General features: G+C 33.2%; 4 protein-coding genes across 4 annotated transcripts; 1 reads left to right on the forward strand and 3 right to left on the reverse strand.

The window, feature by feature from the left end:
- Positions 1-669: 669 nt before the first annotated feature.
- On the forward strand, positions 670-8,872 carry LOC120218879 (CST complex subunit CTC1-like). Its single transcript, XM_039215779.1, is given in 17 exon segments — positions 670-1,777; positions 1,888-2,006; positions 2,384-2,458; positions 2,532-2,610; positions 2,755-2,817; positions 2,905-2,982; positions 3,121-3,146; positions 3,148-3,289; positions 4,461-4,568; positions 4,685-5,407; positions 5,544-5,909; positions 5,912-6,130; positions 6,222-6,313; positions 7,046-7,163; positions 7,293-7,410; positions 7,986-8,323; positions 8,425-8,872. Coding segments are annotated over 17 exon segments (3,855 nt in total). The 5' UTR covers positions 670-751; the 3' UTR covers positions 8,590-8,872.
- A 249-nt stretch (positions 8,873-9,121) lies between these two features.
- LOC120218880 (probable sugar phosphate/phosphate translocator At4g32390) lies at positions 9,122-10,459 on the reverse strand. Its single transcript, XM_039215780.1, has one exon. The coding sequence runs from the start codon at positions 10,297-10,299 to the stop codon at positions 9,208-9,210; it is 1,092 nt and encodes a 363-aa protein (XP_039071711.1). The 5' UTR covers positions 10,300-10,459; the 3' UTR covers positions 9,122-9,207.
- Positions 10,460-11,757: 1,298 nt separating this feature from the next.
- LOC120218931 (2-alkenal reductase (NADP(+)-dependent)-like) lies at positions 11,758-13,225 on the reverse strand. Its single transcript, XM_039215815.1, has 5 exons — positions 12,977-13,225; positions 12,701-12,878; positions 12,396-12,562; positions 12,227-12,309; positions 11,758-12,136 (listed from the first exon to the last, which is right to left on the reverse strand). The coding sequence occupies exons 1-5, from the start codon at positions 13,208-13,210 to the stop codon at positions 11,758-11,760; spliced, it is 1,041 nt and encodes a 346-aa protein (XP_039071746.1). The 5' UTR covers positions 13,211-13,225.
- A 1,608-nt stretch (positions 13,226-14,833) lies between these two features.
- LOC120218690 (heme oxygenase 1, chloroplastic-like) lies at positions 14,834-16,343 on the reverse strand. Its single transcript, XM_039215592.1, has 4 exons — positions 15,859-16,343; positions 15,496-15,719; positions 15,189-15,296; positions 14,834-15,097 (listed from the first exon to the last, which is right to left on the reverse strand). The coding sequence occupies exons 1-4, from the start codon at positions 16,286-16,288 to the stop codon at positions 15,005-15,007; spliced, it is 855 nt and encodes a 284-aa protein (XP_039071523.1). The 5' UTR covers positions 16,289-16,343; the 3' UTR covers positions 14,834-15,004.
- Positions 16,344-23,057: the final 6,714 nt, after the last annotated feature.

Raw genomic sequence — 23,057 nt, forward strand, 5'->3', positions numbered from 1 at the left:
TGCAAAAAAACTAGTCAAAGTGCCCTGATTTGGAGTACTTATTCACAGAAGAATTCGGAATCTGGGTCCCCTGTCTTGAACTATTGCAAGACGCCTTGAGAACCAGACCCACAGTAACTTCATGGATGGCATTACCCTGGCCTGATTTAAGGAGTTCTCTAAACCCTGTATAGGCGTCAAAGGGGAATTAACACGCGAAAAATTGGGCAGAGAGTGGTTAACAGGGAAAGGAGTGGTTGGTTTGAATAAGGACTTCCTTCGAATAGCTGGCGCGCATGTTTAGATGAGTGCTTAAGACTTTAATATTAAAAGTACATTTGAACAAAAAATTTAAACAAGTTAATAATTGAAATTTTCTCTACGGAATAATTTATATCATTTAGTAATTATGTAATTATCTTTTTTTCCTCCTTTATGTATATATATATTAGTTGACTTTATTTTCATATGAGGGGAAGTAAGGTAATAAATTATTTTCATTCTTAATATTAGATTGAGAACAACTTACATAAAAAAAAAAAAAAACTTTCGACAGTCGAAATTATAAAACAAAGAAAACTATCCTACTTTTACCCTCAAGCCTCAACCTTTCCCCTTTCGTTACCTGCTAACACTCCAACCCGATTTCTTCACGGGTCAGGTCGATAAACCGATCCCTTGGCGGGAAAAGGCTTTTTGTCGCTCGTTTCCTCTAGCGACACTTTTAAAATCGTAGAGCATTACTGTTTACTATTGCAAATCATATACAAAAATGCAAGACGTGAAGATCCTCACTGTCTCTGATTTACTCAACTACGGCCGCTCCCACACTGGATCTTTAACTCTTGGCCTTCCGATCATCTCTGATCAAAACCCTCAACCGCCACCTGGCTCTTCCACTTCAAACCCTAACCGGGACCTTAAACTTCTGGCTCAGCTCGATTACCCTGCTATTTTCGTCGGAACCTTAAGACTCCCTACCCTGACTCTTAATTGCCCACACGAGAACTGCCCCGAATTCTCTGACGATGCAGTCGCCGTTTGCTGCGACATTGTAGGATTTGATCTTCGCGCCATTGGTAAGAAAATCAACGTTCTTACCTGGAATTTCATTAGGTCGGATCATCTTTCTAATGGATTCTTGGAAATCTTTAATTGGGACTTGTCTGATTCGAATCACGGGCTCAGTCGATGTTCAAGCATGATTATAGATTCGTTTCCTTTAGTTTCAAGTTCTATTGAACACGTACCCAAAACTACCAATTCTAAGTCCTATCGAATTCACGGAATAATAGTAGTTAGTCCTGTCTCTGTTGTTCCATGTTCAGTTGAAAACTCAAATTCAAGTAAATCAATGAATCTTCGAGGTTTTGACGTGAAAATTATGACTTGTGAATGCCAATTGTGTCGTTCTAAAGAGCCTGTCAGCGTTTTATTTGGAGAAGCGGATTGTCATTCTTTTACAGTACCGGTGTATGTGTACTTTCGTGGGCCTGCTTGGTATTGGCATCCTGTGCTGACGAAGCTCATTAGGAAGGTTGTTACAATTTCGGGTTTGATGAAGAAGTTGGTTATGATGGGGAAGCAAGAGTCTGTTTTGATGCTTGTCACTGCTGAGAACACTGTTCTTCATTTGCCAAGATTATTGAAGAAAAGAAAGGTTGTACGTGGTTCTTATAAAGGCACTGTCAAAAATGTTTATATGCAAGGAATGGTTGTTGAGCTGGAAAAAGAAGTGTGGCTTTTACTAACGAATCAGTCACTCATGCCACCACACGGTCTTAGGATTGCTACTGTTGTGAGTAAAATATTCATTTGATTCATTCATTGTTTTATTATCATAATCTTCTGCTTATTCAGCGCCGGCCTTGTTTACATTTTATCTATTTGCTTGTTTCTTATGAGCAGATTTCAATTAGAAATGTCCATTTTGTGGATCCACAATTTTCTTGGGCAAAGTTTCTTGTTCTCGGGGCTTGCTTCAATACCAGCATCATAGTAAAATCATTCTCGCCATTAAATACAAGGTATTACTCATTCCTGAACTTATCATTCAATATTTCCTTTATTCACTTTTAGCAATGCTATATAACTAGTGTTATTCTTTTTTAGAATTACTATAGAAACTGAATTTGAATTCTTTTTCATATATTTTAATTGATGAACCCATTTAAATATTGCCTTTATTCACTTTAGCAATGCTATATAACTACTGTTATTCTTTTTATATAATTACTATAGAAACTGAAATTGAATTTCTTTTTCATATTTTTTAATTGATAAACCCATTTATATGTTGGCTCTACCAGTTCAATGATGGATGGTTTCATGAAGGTATTTGACGTGCTTAAGATCTGAAAGGATAACTGACAAGCATGAAACGTAATTCATCTTTATGCTGCAGGTGTCTTATTGTGTCATACTCACAAAGCCAGTTGGGGAACTTCATTGAGACATTAGGTTTTTCTACGAGACTGTGGTATGGAAATTTTTCTTGCGATATTCATGGTTTGGTTGGTTTAAGGTGCACTTATATAAATTTTGGGTTTCAGGGTACTACTTCTTGTTTTGTGTTTCCAGAAAACATTTTCTGGTATTATATCCAGAAAGAAGATTTTGGGATCAAGACATGTAATTCACTTGCTTTCCTTTTTGTGAAACTTGTTTGATTGGCATGGACTACTAGTTTTATGAAATTTCTCTTTTTTTATTCAACAATCAATATATTTATTTCTGCTGATCTGACCTTGGATATTATTTCTGAGGTATTTCCAGAACGAAGGACTGGTTCAAATGTTTGCTAACTCACATTTGCATTCGTCAGTGTTTCGAGCACGGGTAAATTAGTTAACTCCTGTTGATTTTGTGATTTTGTTTCTATGTTGGTCATTCCATTACAATCTTGTCATAAATTTGCTTTGGCAGCATGGTGTGCTAATGGAATTCAATAAACATGAATCATGTTGCTCTGCTACTGAACCATATCATGGCAACCTGATGTTGGTAATTCCAGGCCCTACTTTTATTGGAATAGATTTGAATTAGCATAATTAAACTTTTCAAGTGTCCAGTTGATTATACTTTTTGCTAGTTTGCTTTTCTTGTTAACCATTATCTTTTATGTATTTTGGTTGCTTTTAGGTGGTACCAATATCCAGTTTCATCCATCTGTGAGAATTTATGGATAAAGGCACTGCTACCATCAGATAATAATCTTCCTGTCTTATGCGTGAGAAAATATTATCAACGATCAAAAAGGAAGACTTTTCGGAGTGAAGACTTGGGTATCATTTTGGTTGGAATGTTAAAGGTTAGTAATTTAACTCGTATGCTCATATGCAGGCAAGTGAGATCATTTAACTCTTAAAGTGAATACTGAAAGTACAAATGGCGTGATGGAGGGTATGTAGCTATGAATATTCAAGTTCTTCAAAGAGTGGAAAAGGATAACTAAATATTGTTGCTTTATTAAAAATAATCTTTCAAGACCAAAAATAAGTTATGAGTAGGATTTTGATGTTTGATGAGGCGTTAAAGCCATAGTGTTCATGTTTGAGTATTTTCTCTCTCTCTTGTAATATGCATTTGGCAATTTAAGTTATAAACAAAGTAAAGGGAAATGGTGACAAGTGGTTTAAAATTCAATCGAATCTTGCTTTAGTTTTTTATCACAACCATTCTGATGGATTATATATGATGTCAAGGGACCTATTTTTGGATTAATTGTGTTTTGTGTCATATCCTATACACTTTTCTAACTATCCAATTAATTCTAGTATCATATAGTTTCATTCGAATAACATCTTTAGCAACTCATGTATAGTCCTTTGCTGACATCTAAATAGCCTACCGTTTCTTCCTCTCCAAACCCAGTAGATATAAGCATTCGAAGCCAATCGAAGAACCAATGCTATGAAAGTCTTTCCTTTTAGTTTCGAAATAAGCCATCGCTGCTCCTGCCTCCAAGCCCTTGGTTCTCTCTGCGATGCACATAACTGTAGTATACCCTTTCAAACTTCGTTTGAAAATGAACATTCCATGGTAGGTGATATCTAGTTTCCTGCTCACTCTTACACATTGCACAAGCTTCTTCAACATTCATCCCCCACCTTCTTAGCCTGCTTTTTGTTGGTAACTTGTCAAAATAAGGTACTTATTTTGGAAATTATAAAAAGAAAAACTACAAAAGTTAATTTTATTGCTACAAAATTGCAACTTTTGGGAAGGATTTTAGGCTAGTTAGCAAAGAATTATTAAAGGTAATTTTCCGTCCTTTTATATTGCTCCTCACTATTTTAAATGAAACATACAGAAATTGCTCAAGATTAAGAAGATAATGATGATTATTGCATAAATTAGCTATAATTATCTAATCATTGTTCTATCTCAACTCGACAGATATCTCCATCATCATCTTATTATTATTATTTTTGGAATAATAGCCATCGTTATCTAATCATGGTTCTATCACAACTCTGCAGATATTTCCATCTTCTGGAAGATTGCAATTGGTTGATATGACTGATAGTAGCATTGATGCTGTTATACCAGACCTTCCATCATTTTGGGACCCTAATAGCGTTTTTGAAGTCATAAAATATCCATTATATTTTGGTGTTCTCTTTATCATCTTGTTTTTAGCTGCATGATATTAGGGGGTTTATACACCACTTCAGTTTATTCTTTTTTTTTTTTCAATTTTCAGGTAACTGATTATTTTATAATTGCGGAAGGCATGCCTGAATCAGACCATCCAGGGTTATCTTGTGATGACTCATTATTGCCTCGAAGTATCTTCCAGGGTTTCCCATCGGCGAGAAAACCAAACCTAAAATTGTTTGTCTACTTTCACCTACGTGATGCAACATGCAGGAATTGTCTCATTTATCCATCTGTAGCCTCTGAGGATGAACTGAATGATACCAAAAATGGAATATTTCATCTTATCTATATAACCCGCAAATTTATTCCCCCATGTCATTCAATGAAATTAAAGAGAGCTGTGTTTGTCGAGGCCATAGTCATGCAGTGGTATTTGTTTCTAACTGGAAAAGATGGAAGTATACATCAAGATAAAGTTTTGATAGATTGTACTATTGGTAATCCCTCATATCATTCTTCTAGTAAGAGGCAGAAGACTGATTGTGCATCTAGTCAGTCGGCTCCAGGTTTCGAGGACAGTTTTTGCAGTGTCTATTTTGAGGAAGGCACTTCTTTAAGGGAAACATGTAGGGATCAGAGTTGCATGAGAACAAGCTTTTCTCATGAAATTCCATGCTTGGCTACCATACAAGGTGTTAATAATTTTATCTTCTCAAGTTCAGGGATCTTGTATAGAATAAAAGCCAATGCAAAAACTAAAGTTTGTCAAGGAAGTGTAAAGAAGATTTTTCTGGCTTTTGCATCTGAAAATGATTTGAAGTATCAGGTATTTTTAAATTCTTACTTTTCCCTTTTTATGTTATTATTCATACAACACAAATGATGATGGATTGTTTGTACATATATCTTACTCGTAGAGAAAACCCGTTTTGTTCATTTCCATTTAATTTTAATTGTTGTAGATTGGTGGTTTTCACTTAATGAAACACCATAAAGAAGGTCCTCTTTGTAATATTAAGGATTCTGGTTTGAAAGGTGTTAAAGTTCCTATTACTTCCAGAACATATTTGCGAAGACTTTCATTCTCATATGAGGTTGTTACCACTGATAAATCATTGCATGATTCTTCTCTATGTAATGAAGTCTTTACGAAAGATCAAGTACTGGGTGTTGCCAGCGGTTCTTCAGTTTCAGACATTTATCTTCGTGTCTCTTCAAGTCTAACAGATCTTCTTGAGAGTGATACAAAGGAACTGGGGAACGACCAAACTGCACCAGATGTGAACCTAGGGAACTCGAGTCTTTCTTTGGGCATGAAGACTATATCAATGTAAACCTAGAAGAGAACTCAAGTTCGCTTGGTCATAGTTGCCTCTTTCCTGCTAGAAAATTTACCTCTCTGTGTGGAGATATAATAGTTGTCCACAGTTTTGACCAAGGTTCTTCTGATATGTGCTCGAGCCGTGAGCACAATGGTGATCTTCATCAATACGAGTTTTGTGATAGAACAAAAAATAATTACATTCATGTTTCAGTGGCAAATCAAACCGTAAATGCCTATTATAATCCATGTTCATCTCTTTTACTTCATTATCTGGAGTATTTATGAGTTATCTTATTGCTAAATATTATTGTTTTAGGTGAAGATTTTCGGATTTGTTAACCAGTATTTGTTCCCTACTGGGTTCGGGCCTTGCATAAATGCAACTTTCCATCGGATTCTTGATCTCCGGTATGAAATTTGGGACCCAACTAGTTTACTGCCTTCAATCCTGCACTGTTTCAGGATCCTTTCCTGTTTTCTTTGGTCCTCATTCCCCCTTTTCTTAATGTCCAACAATGAAATTGACCCTTTAACTTGTTGTCATCTTTATATTCTTTATCAATAAAAATCTTCTTGATGATAAATATGGTATTGTTTGAAAGTAATTAGCTAACGAGTTATGGTAAAGGCTACTAGTATTCCTATTTTGTTTTAATTAATGTGGACATGCTCTCTGATTATAAAATTTTATTTATTTTTTGATAATTTTTATGTATTTAACTGAGATGCACACATTTGATACATGAGAATAGACTATGCTCTGTAGGATGATAAAGTTTTGGATTTATTCGGTTTATATGAATATAGTTTTGAAATACAACTAGAAGAATTGGTTGTGGGATTTGAGAATGATACTGAAGATGTTAATTATGCATGCATCTTCTTGGCATTATATTAACAGTCTTGCTTGGGCTGTTTCAGACTCTACCATTCCTTAAACAAGATTAATGTCATCTTTTTAACTTGGTACTGGTTGCAAAGGTCACTATAATATGCCCCAGTAAATGTGGTTATTCTGATCTTACAATTATTCAAGCACTTGAATCATTCATTATTTGACATGCTTGTTAGACCTAAATTGTTTTCTTTAACTTACACCTCGTACTATGTAGTGATGTGATATATATGTCTTGGGTCCAGGCCCAGGGTCCCAAGTACATTGATGTTAACATCCGAATCCAGCATTGTGATAAATTCAATAAGGGTAGTCAATGAAACACACAGCTCAGATGGCAATCTAAGACGATTCGGCTGCAGAGTAAGTTTCAACATTCATTTTAAAGCCCCCTTTTAATGTGTCTCCTAGTTGTTTAACTTATTGTTGGTAATTGGTCATAAATAAGGTAGCCGATGCTCATATCGATCTATCTGTTCATTTTTGTGGCAGGTTGTTGCTGTTCATGTGCTGGTTCTAGAGAAAAGCAACAGGAAATGTGATGACTTAAAATCAAATATGCAATCCAGACCTCTAAGTGTTGATATTCCACTTGCTTGCTTTATATTGGGTGAGTTACCCTCTGTTTAATAGATTATTGATGGAATGTGATGTATTTGTCTATTTGTCTATGCTTCCTGTAGCGTACACAGTTTTTGATCTGCTATTTTCATTCTTGTTATATTTTGTTGTAGTTAGCATTGCTACTTCAAACTTTACTAGGTTAAGCTTTATGTTAGAGGTTCCTAAAGATCAAACTTGGTGGTAAGAGAAGCATGTCCATCTCGCTCATTTCTTTCTTGAAGATTTTACTCTTATCTTCCTTGTGGCTCTTCCGTGTGCATTTCAAGTTTTACTGGTCAGTGGCTTCTATTAAATTTTATTAATGCGTGTTATGAGATTTGCTAATGTCATAATATAGATATGCTGTGCATAAGTTAGGCCATTTGTCTGAGAGCATGCTTTTGTTCAAGCGAAACTGCTTATTGGATGATTGTTCTCTTAAGTTACTTGCTTCTCCCTCCTTCACTGTTCAATAATGTGAAAATTTAAGTGCTGTGATCGGCACTTGTTATTCTCTTTTTACTTAATTTTGCACCTTTGCAAGGTATATTTTTCTGATAACCTTCCCGCTTGCAAGTGTAGATGACAGTTCATGTTCTTGGTGTTGCTGGGCCAATGCTGAGAGGGCAGTAACACTGCTGAGGCTGGAGGAACACCCCCGATCTGGCTGCAAAGCCAGTGGTTACAAAAGGAGGTGGATTGGTGTACAGAACACTGACAGGACCTCTACCATGCAACATCTTCAAAGAATATTAGAGAAGCATGACAGGATTACTGTCAAAAGAACTAGGTCAGTTTTTGATCCTTTTGATCAAGACTTCACTGTTACAGCTTGTTCAGGAAGGGCACTAACTGGCTTGGATGATGATTTCGACCTCCTGGCATCCATAATCTTCAATGCGTGCATCAATACATTCTGGGTGAGTTTATCGGTCTAGCATAATATATTTACATGGCTGAAAGATGTTCTCTAGTATATGTTGAGATGCTTAGTTAAATGACATTTTTTGTCAGTCGACAGACTGTGGTTACTGAAGTGATGGATTCTAATGCAGTCAACCTGATAACAGAACACCTCATTGAAATGCAGATGCCAATGCTGTCCATGGAAAACTTATGGGCCACAGAAGTTTGCTCTGTGAATCAGCGAACTGAGGGCAGAAAAATGATGCAAAACAACTTGTAAAAAGGTAAACTCTCGATGCTACCACATTTTGTACGGGGTAATATATACTCCTTGTTCTCTTAAGGTACATGTATCATTTATATAAATGTTGTTGTCTGATAAGTCGACAAGATCTCTTGTATAGGCTCTAGATCCATGGTAGAACATCCTTGAGCCGGTGTATGGGAACTAGATTTTCTGGCGTCCAACATGGCATTTTGTAATTTCAATTTGGGAATATGCTTATGGTGATATTCCTTGTGTTATTCTAACAAATGCTCAACTAAGTTTTTGTTTACCATCTTGCCAACTGATGATTTTTGCCGATATAATTACCATTTAGTTCATATGAATTATGATCATTCACTCTTCTTTACGCAATAAACCATCAATCAACAATTTTCCAGAAGAAATATCGCTACTCTTGAGATATGAAGCTGTGCTAAATTCTATAGGTCCACAAGCATACGTAAAATTAGTTATATACGATAAATCATTCATTTTTACTTTGTTGTTGTCTAAATTATGATCTACAACATGAGCTGCCAATCGACGCCATTGACAATATAACTCTACCATAAACAGAGCAAGCAGAGAAAAGAAACTAAACCACCTCTACAAACTAAAAGTTAACAAAAATTAACCCTCTGATTCATTTTTTCTGGTAGTTTCATCCCTTTCTTTTTGATCCAACAATCCCCCACCTTCTTCATCTTCACCCTCTTCATCCTTCCTCTCTGCCGCTTCCTTCTCTCCAAGCGCTTTCAACTTCAAATGATTATAATAAGCAACGCCCAAAAATGCCAACCCGTAACCAAACAAATTAACAACGGTCACCGTGTCTTTGATCACCGACCACGAAAAAGCTATCAGCAACCAGTCTTTCACGACGCCAGCGACATTCATGGTCAACGCTGACGTCTTCCCGACCAACAGAAACACCGCCAGGTTCAACGCGAAAGCGCAGGAGGAGTTGGTCCCGAAGACGAAGTAATCGAAATGGAAAGTTGAGTTTTCTTTAAGTAAAGGTAGTTCCACAGAGATCCAGGGAAGAAGCAAGAAAACGAAACAACAAGGAGCGACGTAATAAAGGGAAGTAAGCGGGTTGAGGTTGATTCCTTTTGAAGTGAGGAGTATTTGGATCAAAACCAGCCTCGTGGCTTCAAAAGCAACAGCTCCTAGCTGTAACAAAACACCCCAGGTATCGAATTTGGCTTCTCCATAAGCAGCGATGGCGACACCAAAGGAAATAGCGAGCATGTTAATCATGGTGGAAGACTTGAAAGCATCTTTACGAAAGAGAACGCCGATGGAGTAAACGGCGACCGGCATGAGGGCTTTGAGCATTTGGATGAAGGAAACGGAGAGATAGATGTAGGCGGAGTTGGAGAGCCAAAGGGAGAGGGAGTACAGGGCGCCGATGGGGACAACGGAGGAGAGGTAGAGACGCGGTGTCATAGAAGAAGGGAGGTCGACGACATGGAGGACGCGGACGAGGAGGAAAGCTACTGAGGAACAAAAGCCCATGTGGGTGAGTGTTAGGGAGATGGGGTAAGGCCAGTTGTAGAGCTTTTTGTCAAGGATGAATTTGTTGTAGACTATCACGGTGAAGGAAAGGAAGATCCATATGGCTACGTAGGTGTAAGAGAGGATGATTTTTTTGAGGATGGAAGGGGAGACGATGGTGGTGGATGAGGAGGACGTTCCGGTGGTATCGGTGGCGGATCCCATGGTGGTTGATGGTGGATTTTATTGTAGGAAATACGGTCCGGGCAAGGGTAGAGCGTGTTACTGGCTACAAGGTGGTAATTTTGATGGGGCAAGGACTAGAGAGGTCGGATATAAATATGGAAAATTTTGAGGGTTCTGAACTTCTGAGGCGTTAATTAGGGAATTTTGAATTTGGGTTTGCTTTCAACAAGCTTCGTAGTTTTCATGGTAGAAATGCTTAGAAAGGAAGAAATTTCACGGCAGAAGGATGGATGGACAAATAGTAAGATTACACGTTTATATAGTTTCTTCAACTTAAAAGTTATCCAAGATTGATTGTTTCAAAGTAAACAATGCCATGACTCATACCAACTAATAACAACAAACGCCTCAATCTTCCATCTAAGGTAGATACAATGTGTTCGGCACCACACATTCTTAATATATACATGTACATATAAATCGTAAAATGAATATACATTTTGTACAAAATTTATTTTTTTAAAAAAAATAATTTTTACATAGAAGAGGAAAAATGAGTACTGAATCCACAATTTAAGAGAAATGAGAAATATCAACTAAAAGATTTTAATCAATTATTCTAAAAATTATTAACTATTCCTAATATAATAAAAGTAACATAAACTTGTTTATATATATTAAAATATACCATACCCATATTTGTTTATTAGAATTACCTTTGGACTAATTGTGTAATGTTCTTGAAGTTGACACCAAAGTGATGGCGTGTTTGAAGGATTAATTTTGGCGCACAGAAAATTCGTGTCTCACATTTTGACCCAATACTTGTTAGGCACAAATGAAATTCCAGTGGTGGTTCAACAGATGAAGAGTCCACGTCTCCATACAGTGTTGAGTTTGAAAAATAATAGTAAAATGAAGCTTCAGTGGGCGTGCAAGGTAGAATTTGGCGTCTGAACCCCGCAATTACTGGGGGCAGTAGCCTTGAAAGAAAGCCACCTACCCTCGGTTTTGGACTCCAAAAAGCCGAAAGCCATGGAAATGGAAGTTGCAAACACTATTATCACGGCCTCAAACGTCTAAAACGCCTTTTTATTTGTTCATTTCATGATATTCCGTTAGATCTGAATCAAAACAGTGCCGCATATTAGAATTTTATGGGATTCTATTCACAGTTTAATAATTGCCCTTTAATTTTTATTTCAGACAAGTTGATATACTTAAGAAAGGTCTAAATTCCAAAAGTCCAAAGAGTACGGGGACGGATAGCAAACTTAAACCTTTGAATTCTTAATTCGCTCGGGGTACCATATGCCAGATAAGTACAACTAAAGTTTATATATAAAGTTAAAGGGACTGAAACAACATTTTATCACGTCTTTCATTCTGTTTAATACTGGGTGAAAATTGGAATTAAACAAAAAGCTAGGACACAAACTTCAATTATGTAAAAACCCAACATATATGCTAATTTCATAGAGTAATATATTGTCCGACTCAGTGTTGTGCAACTTTAACCATTTTCTTTCCAATGTTTTGGCCTCTAAAGAGATTGAAAAAAGCAGAGGGGATACTCTCAACCCCATCTGAGATGTCTTCCAACGGCTGAATTTTGCCACTCCAAAGGTGATCACAAGTTGTTGAAAGGAAATCTCCAAAAAGGTTGAAGTAATCACCGGAAAGAAACCCCTGCATCTTGATTCTCTTGTAAATAATGTCCATCATATCCGGTGCCGCTCGTTTTTTGCCATCCGTATACTCCGATATCACCCCACAAACAGCTACCCGACCATTGATGTTCATGTTACTTACTGCTGCTGCTTGCATATCTCCCCCCACATTGTCGAAATATATGTCGATCCCATCTGGGAAATACCTATGACAAGTGCCATTCATTTCGCATTAAATTCTTTACCGTTCAATCTCAATAGAGATAAGTTTATATTATACCATACAAGGGAAATACCTTTTGATCGTTGAGTTTAAATCAGTTTCTTCCCTGTAGTTGAATGCATCATCAAAGCCAAGCTTTTCTTTAAGCAATGCCACCTGCAACGAAATTTGGTATAAAACATTTTAATATTAAAGCTTTAAGGTTAGATTCTTCAAACCAACTAAAACATGAAGGATGAAACCTTTTCTTTGCTACCAGCACTTCCAACCACATAACAGCCTAAAGCTTTTGCAAATTGACCAACCAAGTTCCCAACTGATCCCAAAGCAGCAGAAACAAACACTTTCTCCCCTTTCTTTGGCTTACATATCTCGTAGAATCCAGCATAGGCTGTCAGTCCACTGAACCCTGAAACATGCATACCATGTTGAACAAAAGCAGAGAATTAAGTGGTAATATCCCGATGACATATAAAACGTAACATGCTGCAAAGAGGAGTAAGCATAATTTAACATCAGTGATGAGAAAAAAGAATCTGAGGTTTACCCAAAATCCCAACATGGTAAGACAAGGGAAAGCCCATGGGGTCGAGCTTGTTCAGCATGCCACCGGGTTTTACGACCGTGAACTCTCCCCAGTGGAGGAGGCCGGCAACAATATCACCCTTTTCAAATTTTGGGTTCCCAGAAGCCACAACTTTGCCAACGCCATAGGTATCGATAGCCTGTTTCAAAAAAAAAGTAAATAATGGTCCACAGAGTTTTATAGTTGAACAGATTCTTTTAGTTTTAGCTGAAGGGGGTGGTTTGACTAATATTTTACCTCACCGGGAGTAAAGGCGACTGCATACGTTGATCTCTCTTGTGAGGAGCTATAGCTTTTCATGCGGTTTAACTGGTAAGGGTCGATTGAAACGTAGAGATTTTGGACAATGACTTCATCGGAGTCAGGGTCCAGGGAAAGAGAAAGGGGTGAAGACTTGAGCTCAAAATCAGATTCTTGGGGCGCACCATTTACGTGGTTTTTGATTGTAATGTACCTATTCATAACTTCCATTTGAAGCCTTGGAGCTCTTTCTTTTGTGCTTCCGAATCTTAATAAACGGAAGATATCGGAATTATTGCTGAGAGTACACCTAGCGTTCTATTGTTGTGCGTTCAGCATTCTCAGCCCAAAAATTCTTATCAGCAACAGAAGCAATGCCGTGTCAAAAACACGGTAGAAAATTGATTTTTCATCAAAGCCACATGGACATCCCCCAAAATTCTTTGCTTTTGCACCACAAAAGTTATGTTCAAATTATATTTTTACCCCAACTCATGTATACTGAATATAAATAAATTTATAAACAATTTATAATGTCTCTGTCAATATATATAATTTTAATAGATTAATATTTATACTTGCATGTATCACAGTTGTTTTTTTGTCAACTTTTTTACACGTATAAATAAGTTACAATTTATTTAAATTTATTATAAATTCATACTTATTATATTCATATCTAATTTTAAATATAATGATAAAATTAGTACATAACTTTTGATAAAATTATCAATTTGATTCATATTCTTTTTAATCTTTAATATTTTATTTTGAGACAAAATACCTCTTGATTGATTGAAAATTACTAGATGACTAACAATCAATGCTTTTTACTAATTAGGCATGTCCTTGTGAGTTGAAATGCAGATGTAGCATGTACATATGTGTTGTCATGTCAACAAAATTAATTAATTCTAATTATGTATTTTTTTGTTAAATTAATTAACTTTCAATCAAATTTTGGTACGTGGCACCATCCAAATGGTCTAAAAGAAAATGAGTGGGATGAAACAAATAATCCTTTTCATGGGATTTGATCCACTTCTGGTGGAAGGATGGCTTAACGTCTAATATTAAATTATATATTATATTTAGATTTAGATTTATAACATAAACATTAAATTATTTTTATTTTGAATATTTTTAAGTTTCTTCAAAATATTTTGTTTCAGCTATTCAAATATATAATTAATATATTACCCTTTCATCTACAATTAAATTAGGATAAAAACTAAAAAATAATATTTAGATAATTAAAAATGTTTGAAAACAGACACCTAGTACTGGGCCGTATCTACCATTCAACCCATTGTAGAAATGGAAACAGTATTGGTTCCAAACCCAGACGGACCACTGCATGAGTTGGTCTTTTTCTTCTCTTGTAGTCTACGAATCCCAAGTTTGATGAATGTAAATATTCCAAGATACTGGCACTTCTCATGCACCATTCAACCATTTGTCTTACGACCGTAATCTTGGAAGTGTTTTTTCTCCTCAGTGCTTAATTGCAAGGTATTCCACTGTTCCGTTGACGAATCCTGTGGCATCATTATTAGCAAAACGCCAATACCAGCTTGATACAGTTGGTGCTTGTTTTGTTGCATGGTAGATGGGAGATTTTATGTGGGAATTGTTATGGAATATCTGATTTTATTTGTGGGATTTATGAGAGCAGTTGATGACTGATGTGATCAGCAAAAAGCTGAAAATTTCAGGATCTTATTTTGTAACTCTGTTTTGCTTCTTCGGTCAATGCTTTTAGTTTATGGAAAGTCTATATAACATAGGTTGTATAAAATAATTATGAGTCTAAATTATCATCGGAACTTACAACGAAACAGAAACATTCTGGTAGAGAATATGAAAGCATTTTCAGCAGATGTTTTTTATTGATATTACGAATTATAAATTTATTCGAGTATTTGAAGGACATGGTATATTCGGGATTAACATGATATACTTGTTCATTTTGGGTTGCGCTAGTATTTGATCTTTGAAGTCCGCGACAAACAATGCAGGTAGGAGTTAGGTCAAAATGAGTCGAAGGATGTACCTGTAAAATTTGAATGATTTCTGAGTTTCTTCCAAACAACGGTCCTTGTCATCTCTAGACCAGTTCTGAACCATCATAGGTGAGGTGTTATTCATAAAATTTACAACTGTTAAAAAGAGAGAAGGGAAAGCTTTGCAACAAATCAAAGAAAATTACCTCAGCAACTTTATTCAGCTTATCCTTTACATTTTGTAACAGCTGGCAAAGGTCACCGTCCCACTTATAACACTCCAACTCCTTGTTCTCCGGGATCTCCTCGGTTATCTGATACAAAGAGGGGGTCAGAACGGAGATAATTCAATATTCGTTATTCAGATAAATAATTTTAAATAATATAAAAATCAATTATAAATAAATGATTGCTATATATTATGAAAACGTGTAAAATTATTATCCCTAGGCTAATATAAATAGGTTTTAATATATAAATGGGTGTTAATAAGGTAATTAAAATTTAGTATACCTTCTTGGAAATGATACGACCACCGGATGAGTTGGCAAAATAAACGTTGTAGAAATGGCATATGAAAGCTTGAGGGTCCTTGTCAGATAATTGTTTGAGATACTGAGCATAAGTAATACCAGGAGCTGACGGTTCTCCAACTGCATACCCTTTCTCTCTGAACCACTCTAAATCCTTCGCCAACTTTTCAGACCTCTCCAATCCAGTGTTTCTGAATTCAGCATCTGCACCATTATGCAACATTCATTTCACTTACCATTTATCACAATTAATCATTCATTTTCACTCCAACGATCTAATGTATATTACGATTTCCGAGTAAATCAAAAGTTTTTAATGGCTAAAACAGAAAACTTCACTTACAGCTAGGAAAAGAAGCCTTATCAATAATCTCCTCAAGCGTATCATAAACCAACTTGCTATCCACAAGGAACTTCAAGTAGCCATCCAGAGTAGGTTCCCAATTCTCTACGGGCTGTTCCTCTGGCGCTTTCGCTTCCATTTCTCCTTCCAATGCTTGCTGTCTCGTGTGCAATTTCATAGCCACGAACCTCATCTCCTCCACAAATCCTTTGGTCTCTCCTTCAGGGTACCTCTTCCATGGCTTCTCGGACGTCACCGCCGATACCACAACGTTCCTGGTAACCATGCCGGTAAATTTAAGAAGCTGAAATTTGGAATATGGGGAGTCCTTCCGGATAACACTGGAGGAGAAATTGGGTGATGGAAGGATACTAGGGTTTGGTTTTTTAAAAAGAAAGCGGCATTGTGTACTTGGGGCCAGAGACGCCATTGAAAGAGAGATTACTTGCTTTTTCCAAAAGGATTAAAAATGCTTGAATTGGAAGTTCAAGTACTCGTCTTGAAGGCTAAAGCTCTTACAGGGTATACTATATATAGAAATTTAACTGATGAACACATAAACGAGATGTGTAAAAACAAAATTAAAATAGGTAAAATACTAAAATAGTCCTCCAATTATAAAGCATGTTTTGTTGAATCTCCCAACTATATAAAATTTAAAAATGATTATTAGACTTTAAAATAACAAATGAACCTGTTGCCATTTAAAATTTAACACTGATAACATTATAATTAATTAAAGACTAAAGTACACATCATCTATAAGATATTGCTTTGTTGAATCCTCTAACTATTAAAAGTTACAAAAAGATACGTCGACTATAAGGAGTTGTTTTGTTGAGTACTCCGACTATTAAAAGTTATAAAATAGTCACCTGAGTATTCTTTATGTTCCCAAAACGTCATTTTTTGTCATAAAATTAACTGCCATTTAAGCTGCACATTAACATGCTAACTGAGATATGATAGTTGTTTGAGATTAGATTTTATCATATCTCAGTTAGCAATTTAACGTCCAACTCAGGTTGTCATTAATTTTTTAACAAAAAATGACGAGTTTGTAATATAATGAATAGTCAAGAGACTCAATAAAGCAACTCCGTGTAGTTGAAGGATTATTTTGTAACTTTTAATTGTCAATGGACTCAACAAAGCATTATCTTATAGTCGGTGGACCATTTGTGTACTTTACCATTAGTTAAATTGGTATAACAATAAATTTAACCTTCAACTTTTATATTTTAAGATGAGACTACTTTAAAATAAATGTCAAAATTAAGGGTTAAATATATTATTATATTAAATATATCAATTATCACGTGTTAAATTTTTTATGGTAATTATTAATTGTATTCAATTGAATGTCGATTTTATAACTTCTGTAGTTGGGAGACTATAATTGAAGGGTTATTACTAGTGAAGTTCGTAGAATGCGGACTTATTTAACTATAAATATAGTAGGACTCCTTTAAGTAAACTTCATATAATACGGACTTTTTAACTGCTAATAAAATATAAGGACTCGTCTAAAAACGTGTGATAGTTTAAGGACTTTTATAAGATATTAGCCAAAAGAACGCATCAATTATTACACTGGATGAGGTTTAACTAGTATTGTATTTATGGCATATGTGAACTGAAATATTCGTATTTTTTTATATTTTAAATATTTTTTTATGGTGTAGATAAACTATACAGGAGAGGATCCTTTTGGCCAGAATATGATATGATGAGGTGTGATATGCGATTAATCAATTCTTGTAGTTGAGTTCCAAGGGTATTAATAAATCCTTTTATATTCCAACGATTTTTCGGATCATCACGTATTATTTATATTATCTTTATGTTATGGGCTCAAAACTAGAAAAGGAACAGCAAATTAAATTATTTTATAATGAGAAATACAGTTGTTAGTATATATTATTTTAGTGATTTATTATATGCAAAAGAAACAGAGTTAGATGCATATATAAATGAATAATTTAGTAAAAAAAGATAAATTTTTTCCCGTTTAAACTCACATTAAAATAAAATTTTAAACATGATCTTACAAACACAAATAAAATCTCATTTAACAATATTACTCAAAAAAATAAAAGTGCGTAAAAAGATTATACTGAACAATTGTGCCACGTTAATATATGTTATTTTATTTAAATTATGTTATGTTTTTTTTTAAAAAAAATAATGAGTATTTATTATATAAGAATAATAAATTAATTTAAGAATTCATTGATAAATGATAAAATTCTTTGTGATCACATAATATGAGCTGGTTTGAGGCATCGTTAATAATATACGATCACATAAAAAGTGAGAAATGACGACGACGTAGCGTAACTGTTTATACGAGTTTTTATAACGGGAAAGATATGAGTTGATTTTCAATCATTGAGATTTGCATCTGATCGGATCTTGCCTTTTATATATATTAGCCTTTATTTTATACTTGGTGCTGTATGCTGAACTTGACTGAGCTGGTTTCAGGCATTGTTTATATACATATATATAAACACTATTATTTTAAACGGTACATATACTAAAACAACTTCCTACTTTATGTTTGGTCTAAAATAAGGAAAAAAATGAAGAAAGAAAAGTTATTTGATTTTACTTCGCTGTTAATCATTTTTTAGGGTGAAAGTAATTTTTTTAAGAATCTTCGTAAATATTATCTTAATTAATAACAGTACCAAATCACCAATCAATTCTGTGGCGGCAAATGCATTTAATCACTAAAATCACCCTACTCACGTGTTAAAAATGTTCATATAGAGTTATTAAATGATTGGGTATAATAGTAGTTTTCTTTGAAATAAAAGGATGTTATTGAGTTTAAATTTAATTAAAGTTGTTGCTAGTATAATATTTAGGAGATTGTAGTTTTGTAAATTTAAATATATATAATATTTTACTTTTTATTTTCTTTATAGAAGTCGCTCTTTTAATTAAGTATATAAAATATTCGAATTACAATAAAAATTTACAACCACAATCTTAACTAAATATATAATAAGAATATTATCGTATATATAGCCATTAACACAAGAAAATTAGTCATTTAAGATTACATAAGAACCATAAAAGAAAAAAGTTAAAAAATCATAACCAGATAATATCGATCAAAAGATAGATAAGAAGATATCTAATTGCATAAACAAACGGACAACAAGAGGGGATCAAGTTTACAAATCGCAAATCAAAGTTGAGCAATGTGAAAATACTATATACGAACAAAAATCACATATCCAAATCTAATCCGAAGATCTAAAACATGGAATATCAACATGATAACAAATAAGTATCATCTTGATCAGTCATTGTGATGTCAAATCCAACCCTAAGAAAAATGATTAATAAAAACAATGACCAAACAATCAAAATCGTGTTACAAAGGTAAAAGAAAACGTACAATAAATGTAGATAAAAACGTATCATAAAGATAAAATTATTAAAAGATTAAAAATAAAAAAAAGTAAAAAAATCTCTATAATAAAATAAATTAAAAATAATAAATACAGACATTCAACGACCATTATCAAAATTGGTGTTGTCGCCTATCATAAAGATAAAAAAAACTAATGACAAGAAAAAAAAAGAGAAAACTAGAGCAAACCTAATACATAAATTTAATCTCATAAATTAAAATTATTAAATTATCAAGAATTTAAGTTAATATATAATATTTTATTTTTTAAAATTAGAGATTATAAGTAATTTTATGTATTGTATAAAAATAATTTATCAATACGAAATGATAAAGTTATATGTAGAGTACGAGCTTTTAAAATTTATATTATAAATTTAGAGTATAAAGTTAGAAAAAAATTTAAAAAAAAAAACGAAAACATATAAATTATAAAAATATAAAAATATTTAATCTATATAAAATTATAAAATTTCAAAAATTACACAATTCTTCTAACCCCTTATCGATCGATCATGTTTCATTGTACAATGTGGGCCACTTGTGTAATTGACTGTACCCTGATTTAAAGGTAATTGGAAACATAAAAGCTTTATTAGTCAAATTAATTTCACTTTTCGAATTATTTATGGTATACATACTTGCTATTGCATTTTATATTAAAATATTTTTAGAAAATCAAATATATTACTAATTTATTTAATTTGAAATTTTTTATATTATCTTACCCAAAAAATATATTGTTATTAATTTAGAATACGATTAGATAGATTAAAAATTTACATAAAAAATAAGTGTAATTATATTTTTAAATTTCATAAAAAAGTTTAAACATATTAAAATCCAACAAGAACTATAAAAACATGTGAAATTAAATCAGAAACGTTTGATTTACGTTATATAATATCATCTTTGATAATATTATTAGAATGTAATAATAAAGTCTGAGATATGCTATATTACCACGTTTAATTCTTTTATTTATTTTTTATTAATATAAGATAAATACAAAATAATATATATTCAAACACTCTCAATCATTTAACAATGAACGCTTATAAACTCGTGTATATGTGATGCTCAAACCTAAAATCTCAAGGGATTAAATAATTCATTGACCACTGGAATCGCTTGATTTGTGCACGTTTAATTTTTTAGGTTGAATGTAAACATCACTTCTATTAAAAAGATAACAATATGCATAATAATAATTTAATAAAATATATATTAAAATTATTTAAAAATAAATAATATTGAAATTACTAGCACAATATAGTCTTCTTTATAAAGATATAAAAATATATTTTTATAATATAAGATTATTATTATTAATAATATTAAATTTGGTGAATCATATATTCATTTATATTAAAACAAATTCTTATTGCAACTAGATCCATTTACTATTGCAACTATTTCTACGTCTATTAAAATAAGTTTTTAGTGTTCCATACTATCGCAACTAGATCCACTTATATTAAATAAGTTATCAGCCTTACAAGCTATTGCAAATAGATCCACTTGTATTAAAATAAGTTTTTAGTCTTATATACTATTGCAAATACATTCGATTTTTAAAAAATAGAAACAACTAATTTTATTAAAAATAGAAAAAATATAAATTATAATGAAGGTTTATAATCATAACTGTAAACTAAACACATGGACATTTTTTTTATAATCATTCACACAAGAAAATTAGCCACTTAAATTACTAGAGGACCAACAAGGAAAATGTTATAAACCTAACTAAATAAACTCGAACAAAAGGTAGATATGAATAGATCTGATCGCATTGGAAAATGAACTACAAAAAGAGATTAAGTTATTGAAAGACACCAACAAATCGTAAATTAGAGTCGAGCGACATGAAAAAATTATACATGAACGCAAATCACATGTCCAAATTCAGTTTGAGGGTCCAAAGCAAGGAAGATCAGCATGATAACAAATAAGCATCATCTTGATCAATCATGGCGATGTTAAATCCAAACCTGAGAAAAAAGATAAACATAAACAATGACCAAACAATTGAAAACATGCCATAAAAGCAGAGAAAATCATGCCATAGAGACATAGAAAAATTTGTCATATCAATAGAATTGTTAAAAATTTAAAAACAATAAAAAAAATAAATATACACAATAATAAAATAAAGGAAAAACAATGAATATAGACGGTTGGTGCCGCTACCGATAAAAAGATAAAGAAGAAAAGAAACTAAGTAGTCTAGTGGCGGAACTTGGCACTAGAGTTTTGGGTAACTTAAAACTTTAAAAATTTATGGTTTAAATTAAAATTTCAAAATTTAAAACTATAATTTAAAATTTTCTAAAAATTTAAAACTTATCTAAATTTTTAAAAATTTTTGATGGAGCCAAATAATTTTTTTTAAAAATTTTGTTGGAGACTTAACAAAGCAATGCCCTATTAGATGACCATTTGTGTACTTTATCCTACGTGTTTTTAATTTTAATACAAAGAATAATTTAAAACAAAATTCTTTTACACCGTTCATTTTTGTATGTTTATCAATACTATCATCAATCGAACCTGGTCAATTCATGGAGAACACGGGTACGGAGGTGGTGGTCGAGACCCCTTTAGTTTTGGAGGATAATGAGTATTTCAATACTCCTGTTACGATGGTTAGAAATAGTAAAGATGGTCCACATATTATAACTAATCGTTTGTCTAAGTGTGGTTTAGATGGCAAATATGAGGTTACTAATCCGATTATGCCTAAACGAGCACGACTCACTAATACTCCAACAAATGACACTGGAATGAGCAGCTCCAAATGTAACATCCCAAACAACGGGTTAATGACTAAATTGTAAAAATTCAGAATTTGGTAATTAAGGTAGAATAATTGAATAGTTCAAAAATGATTGTTAGTAAATATGAAATGAATTAAAGGGCAAAATGGTCATTTGCAAGGAAAATAATTAAAAATTTGGATGTGTTTATATTAACCCACGTGGAAGAGGAAAAGAAGGCAAAATTGGTTCCAAGTTCTATTTCTCTTATTCTCCTTGTTTTCCTCTTCTTCACGATGACTTTGGCTATAGGGTAAGTTGGATTTTTATGGTTAATTTTTGGAATTTTAAAGAGGGTTTTGATTGTTTGGATGTTATATAAGCTAAAGGAAAGCTTATATGACGTTAAAACAATAAGATAAATGATTTATAGATAGATTTGAAAAATGGGTTTTTAGATGAAATTCTGATATGGATGAGTTTTTGAAGTTTGAATAAGATTTTTTGACTTGTTAAGAGGTTAATTCAGGAATATGGAGTGTTAGAATTGATTAATAACATGTTTGAAATTTGGGTATGATTTTTTGTTTTAAGAATTTGAATGAAGTAGGGGAGATTCTAAAGTGTTGAAATGATAGAAGTTAGTTAAAATGATTGTAGTTAAGTTTGGTGGTATGAAAGGAACTTTGTATGAGAAATTTTAGTGAAGAATTGATGATTTTTGGATTTGAACAGTAAAATCTGGGTAAATTTTACAGATTATGCAGAGGGAACCGATATCTCATGGGGGGAATCGATTCCCCCTAAAGAAAGTTGAAGTTTGGTTCATTAAATTTGTTTAAGCTATTATACGTTAATGATAAGGTTTAGGCTTTTGATAATTGTCTCGTAAATTATGTTTATGTAGATATCGAGCCTAAAGATGGTCCACATATTATAACTAATCGTTTGTCTAAGTGCGGTTTACATGGCAAATATGAGGTTACTAATCTGATTATGCCTAAACGAGCACT

This window comes from Hibiscus syriacus, unplaced genomic scaffold (assembly GCF_006381635.1).
Source record: "Hibiscus syriacus cultivar Baekdansim isolate YM2019G1 unplaced genomic scaffold, ASM638163v2 tig00110201_pilon, whole genome shotgun sequence".
In the NCBI taxonomy this organism is placed as follows: domain Eukaryota; kingdom Viridiplantae; phylum Streptophyta; class Magnoliopsida; order Malvales; family Malvaceae; genus Hibiscus; species Hibiscus syriacus.

What these genes read in the sequence shown, in the direction of transcription:
- LOC120218880 (XM_039215780.1), bottom strand. Translation starts at nt 10,299, where the DNA reads ATGGGATCCGCCACCGATACCACCGGAACGTCCTCCTCATCCACCACC.
- LOC120218931 (XM_039215815.1), bottom strand. Translation starts at nt 13,210, where the DNA reads ATGGAAGTTATGAATAGGTACATTACAATCAAAAACCACGTAAATGGT. An exon ending in TTACCATGTTGGGATTTTGG is followed by an intron (nt 12,563 to 12,700) that starts GTAAACCTCAGA and finishes TGCATGTTTCAG; the next exon opens with GGTTCAGTGGACTGACAGCC. An exon ending in GTGCTGGTAGCAAAGAAAAG is followed by an intron (nt 12,310 to 12,395) that starts GTTTCATCCTTC and finishes ATTTCGTTGCAG; the next exon opens with GTGGCATTGCTTAAAGAAAA.
- LOC120218690 (XM_039215592.1), bottom strand. Translation starts at nt 16,288, where the DNA reads ATGGCGTCTCTGGCCCCAAGTACACAATGCCGCTTTCTTTTTAAAAAA. An exon ending in GTCGTATCATTTCCAAGAAG is followed by an intron (nt 15,297 to 15,495) that starts GTATACTAAATT and finishes TCTTTGTATCAG; the next exon opens with ATAACCGAGGAGATCCCGGA. An exon ending in AGCTGAATAAAGTTGCTGAG is followed by an intron (nt 15,098 to 15,188) that starts GTAATTTTCTTT and finishes ATGATGGTTCAG; the next exon opens with AACTGGTCTAGAGATGACAA.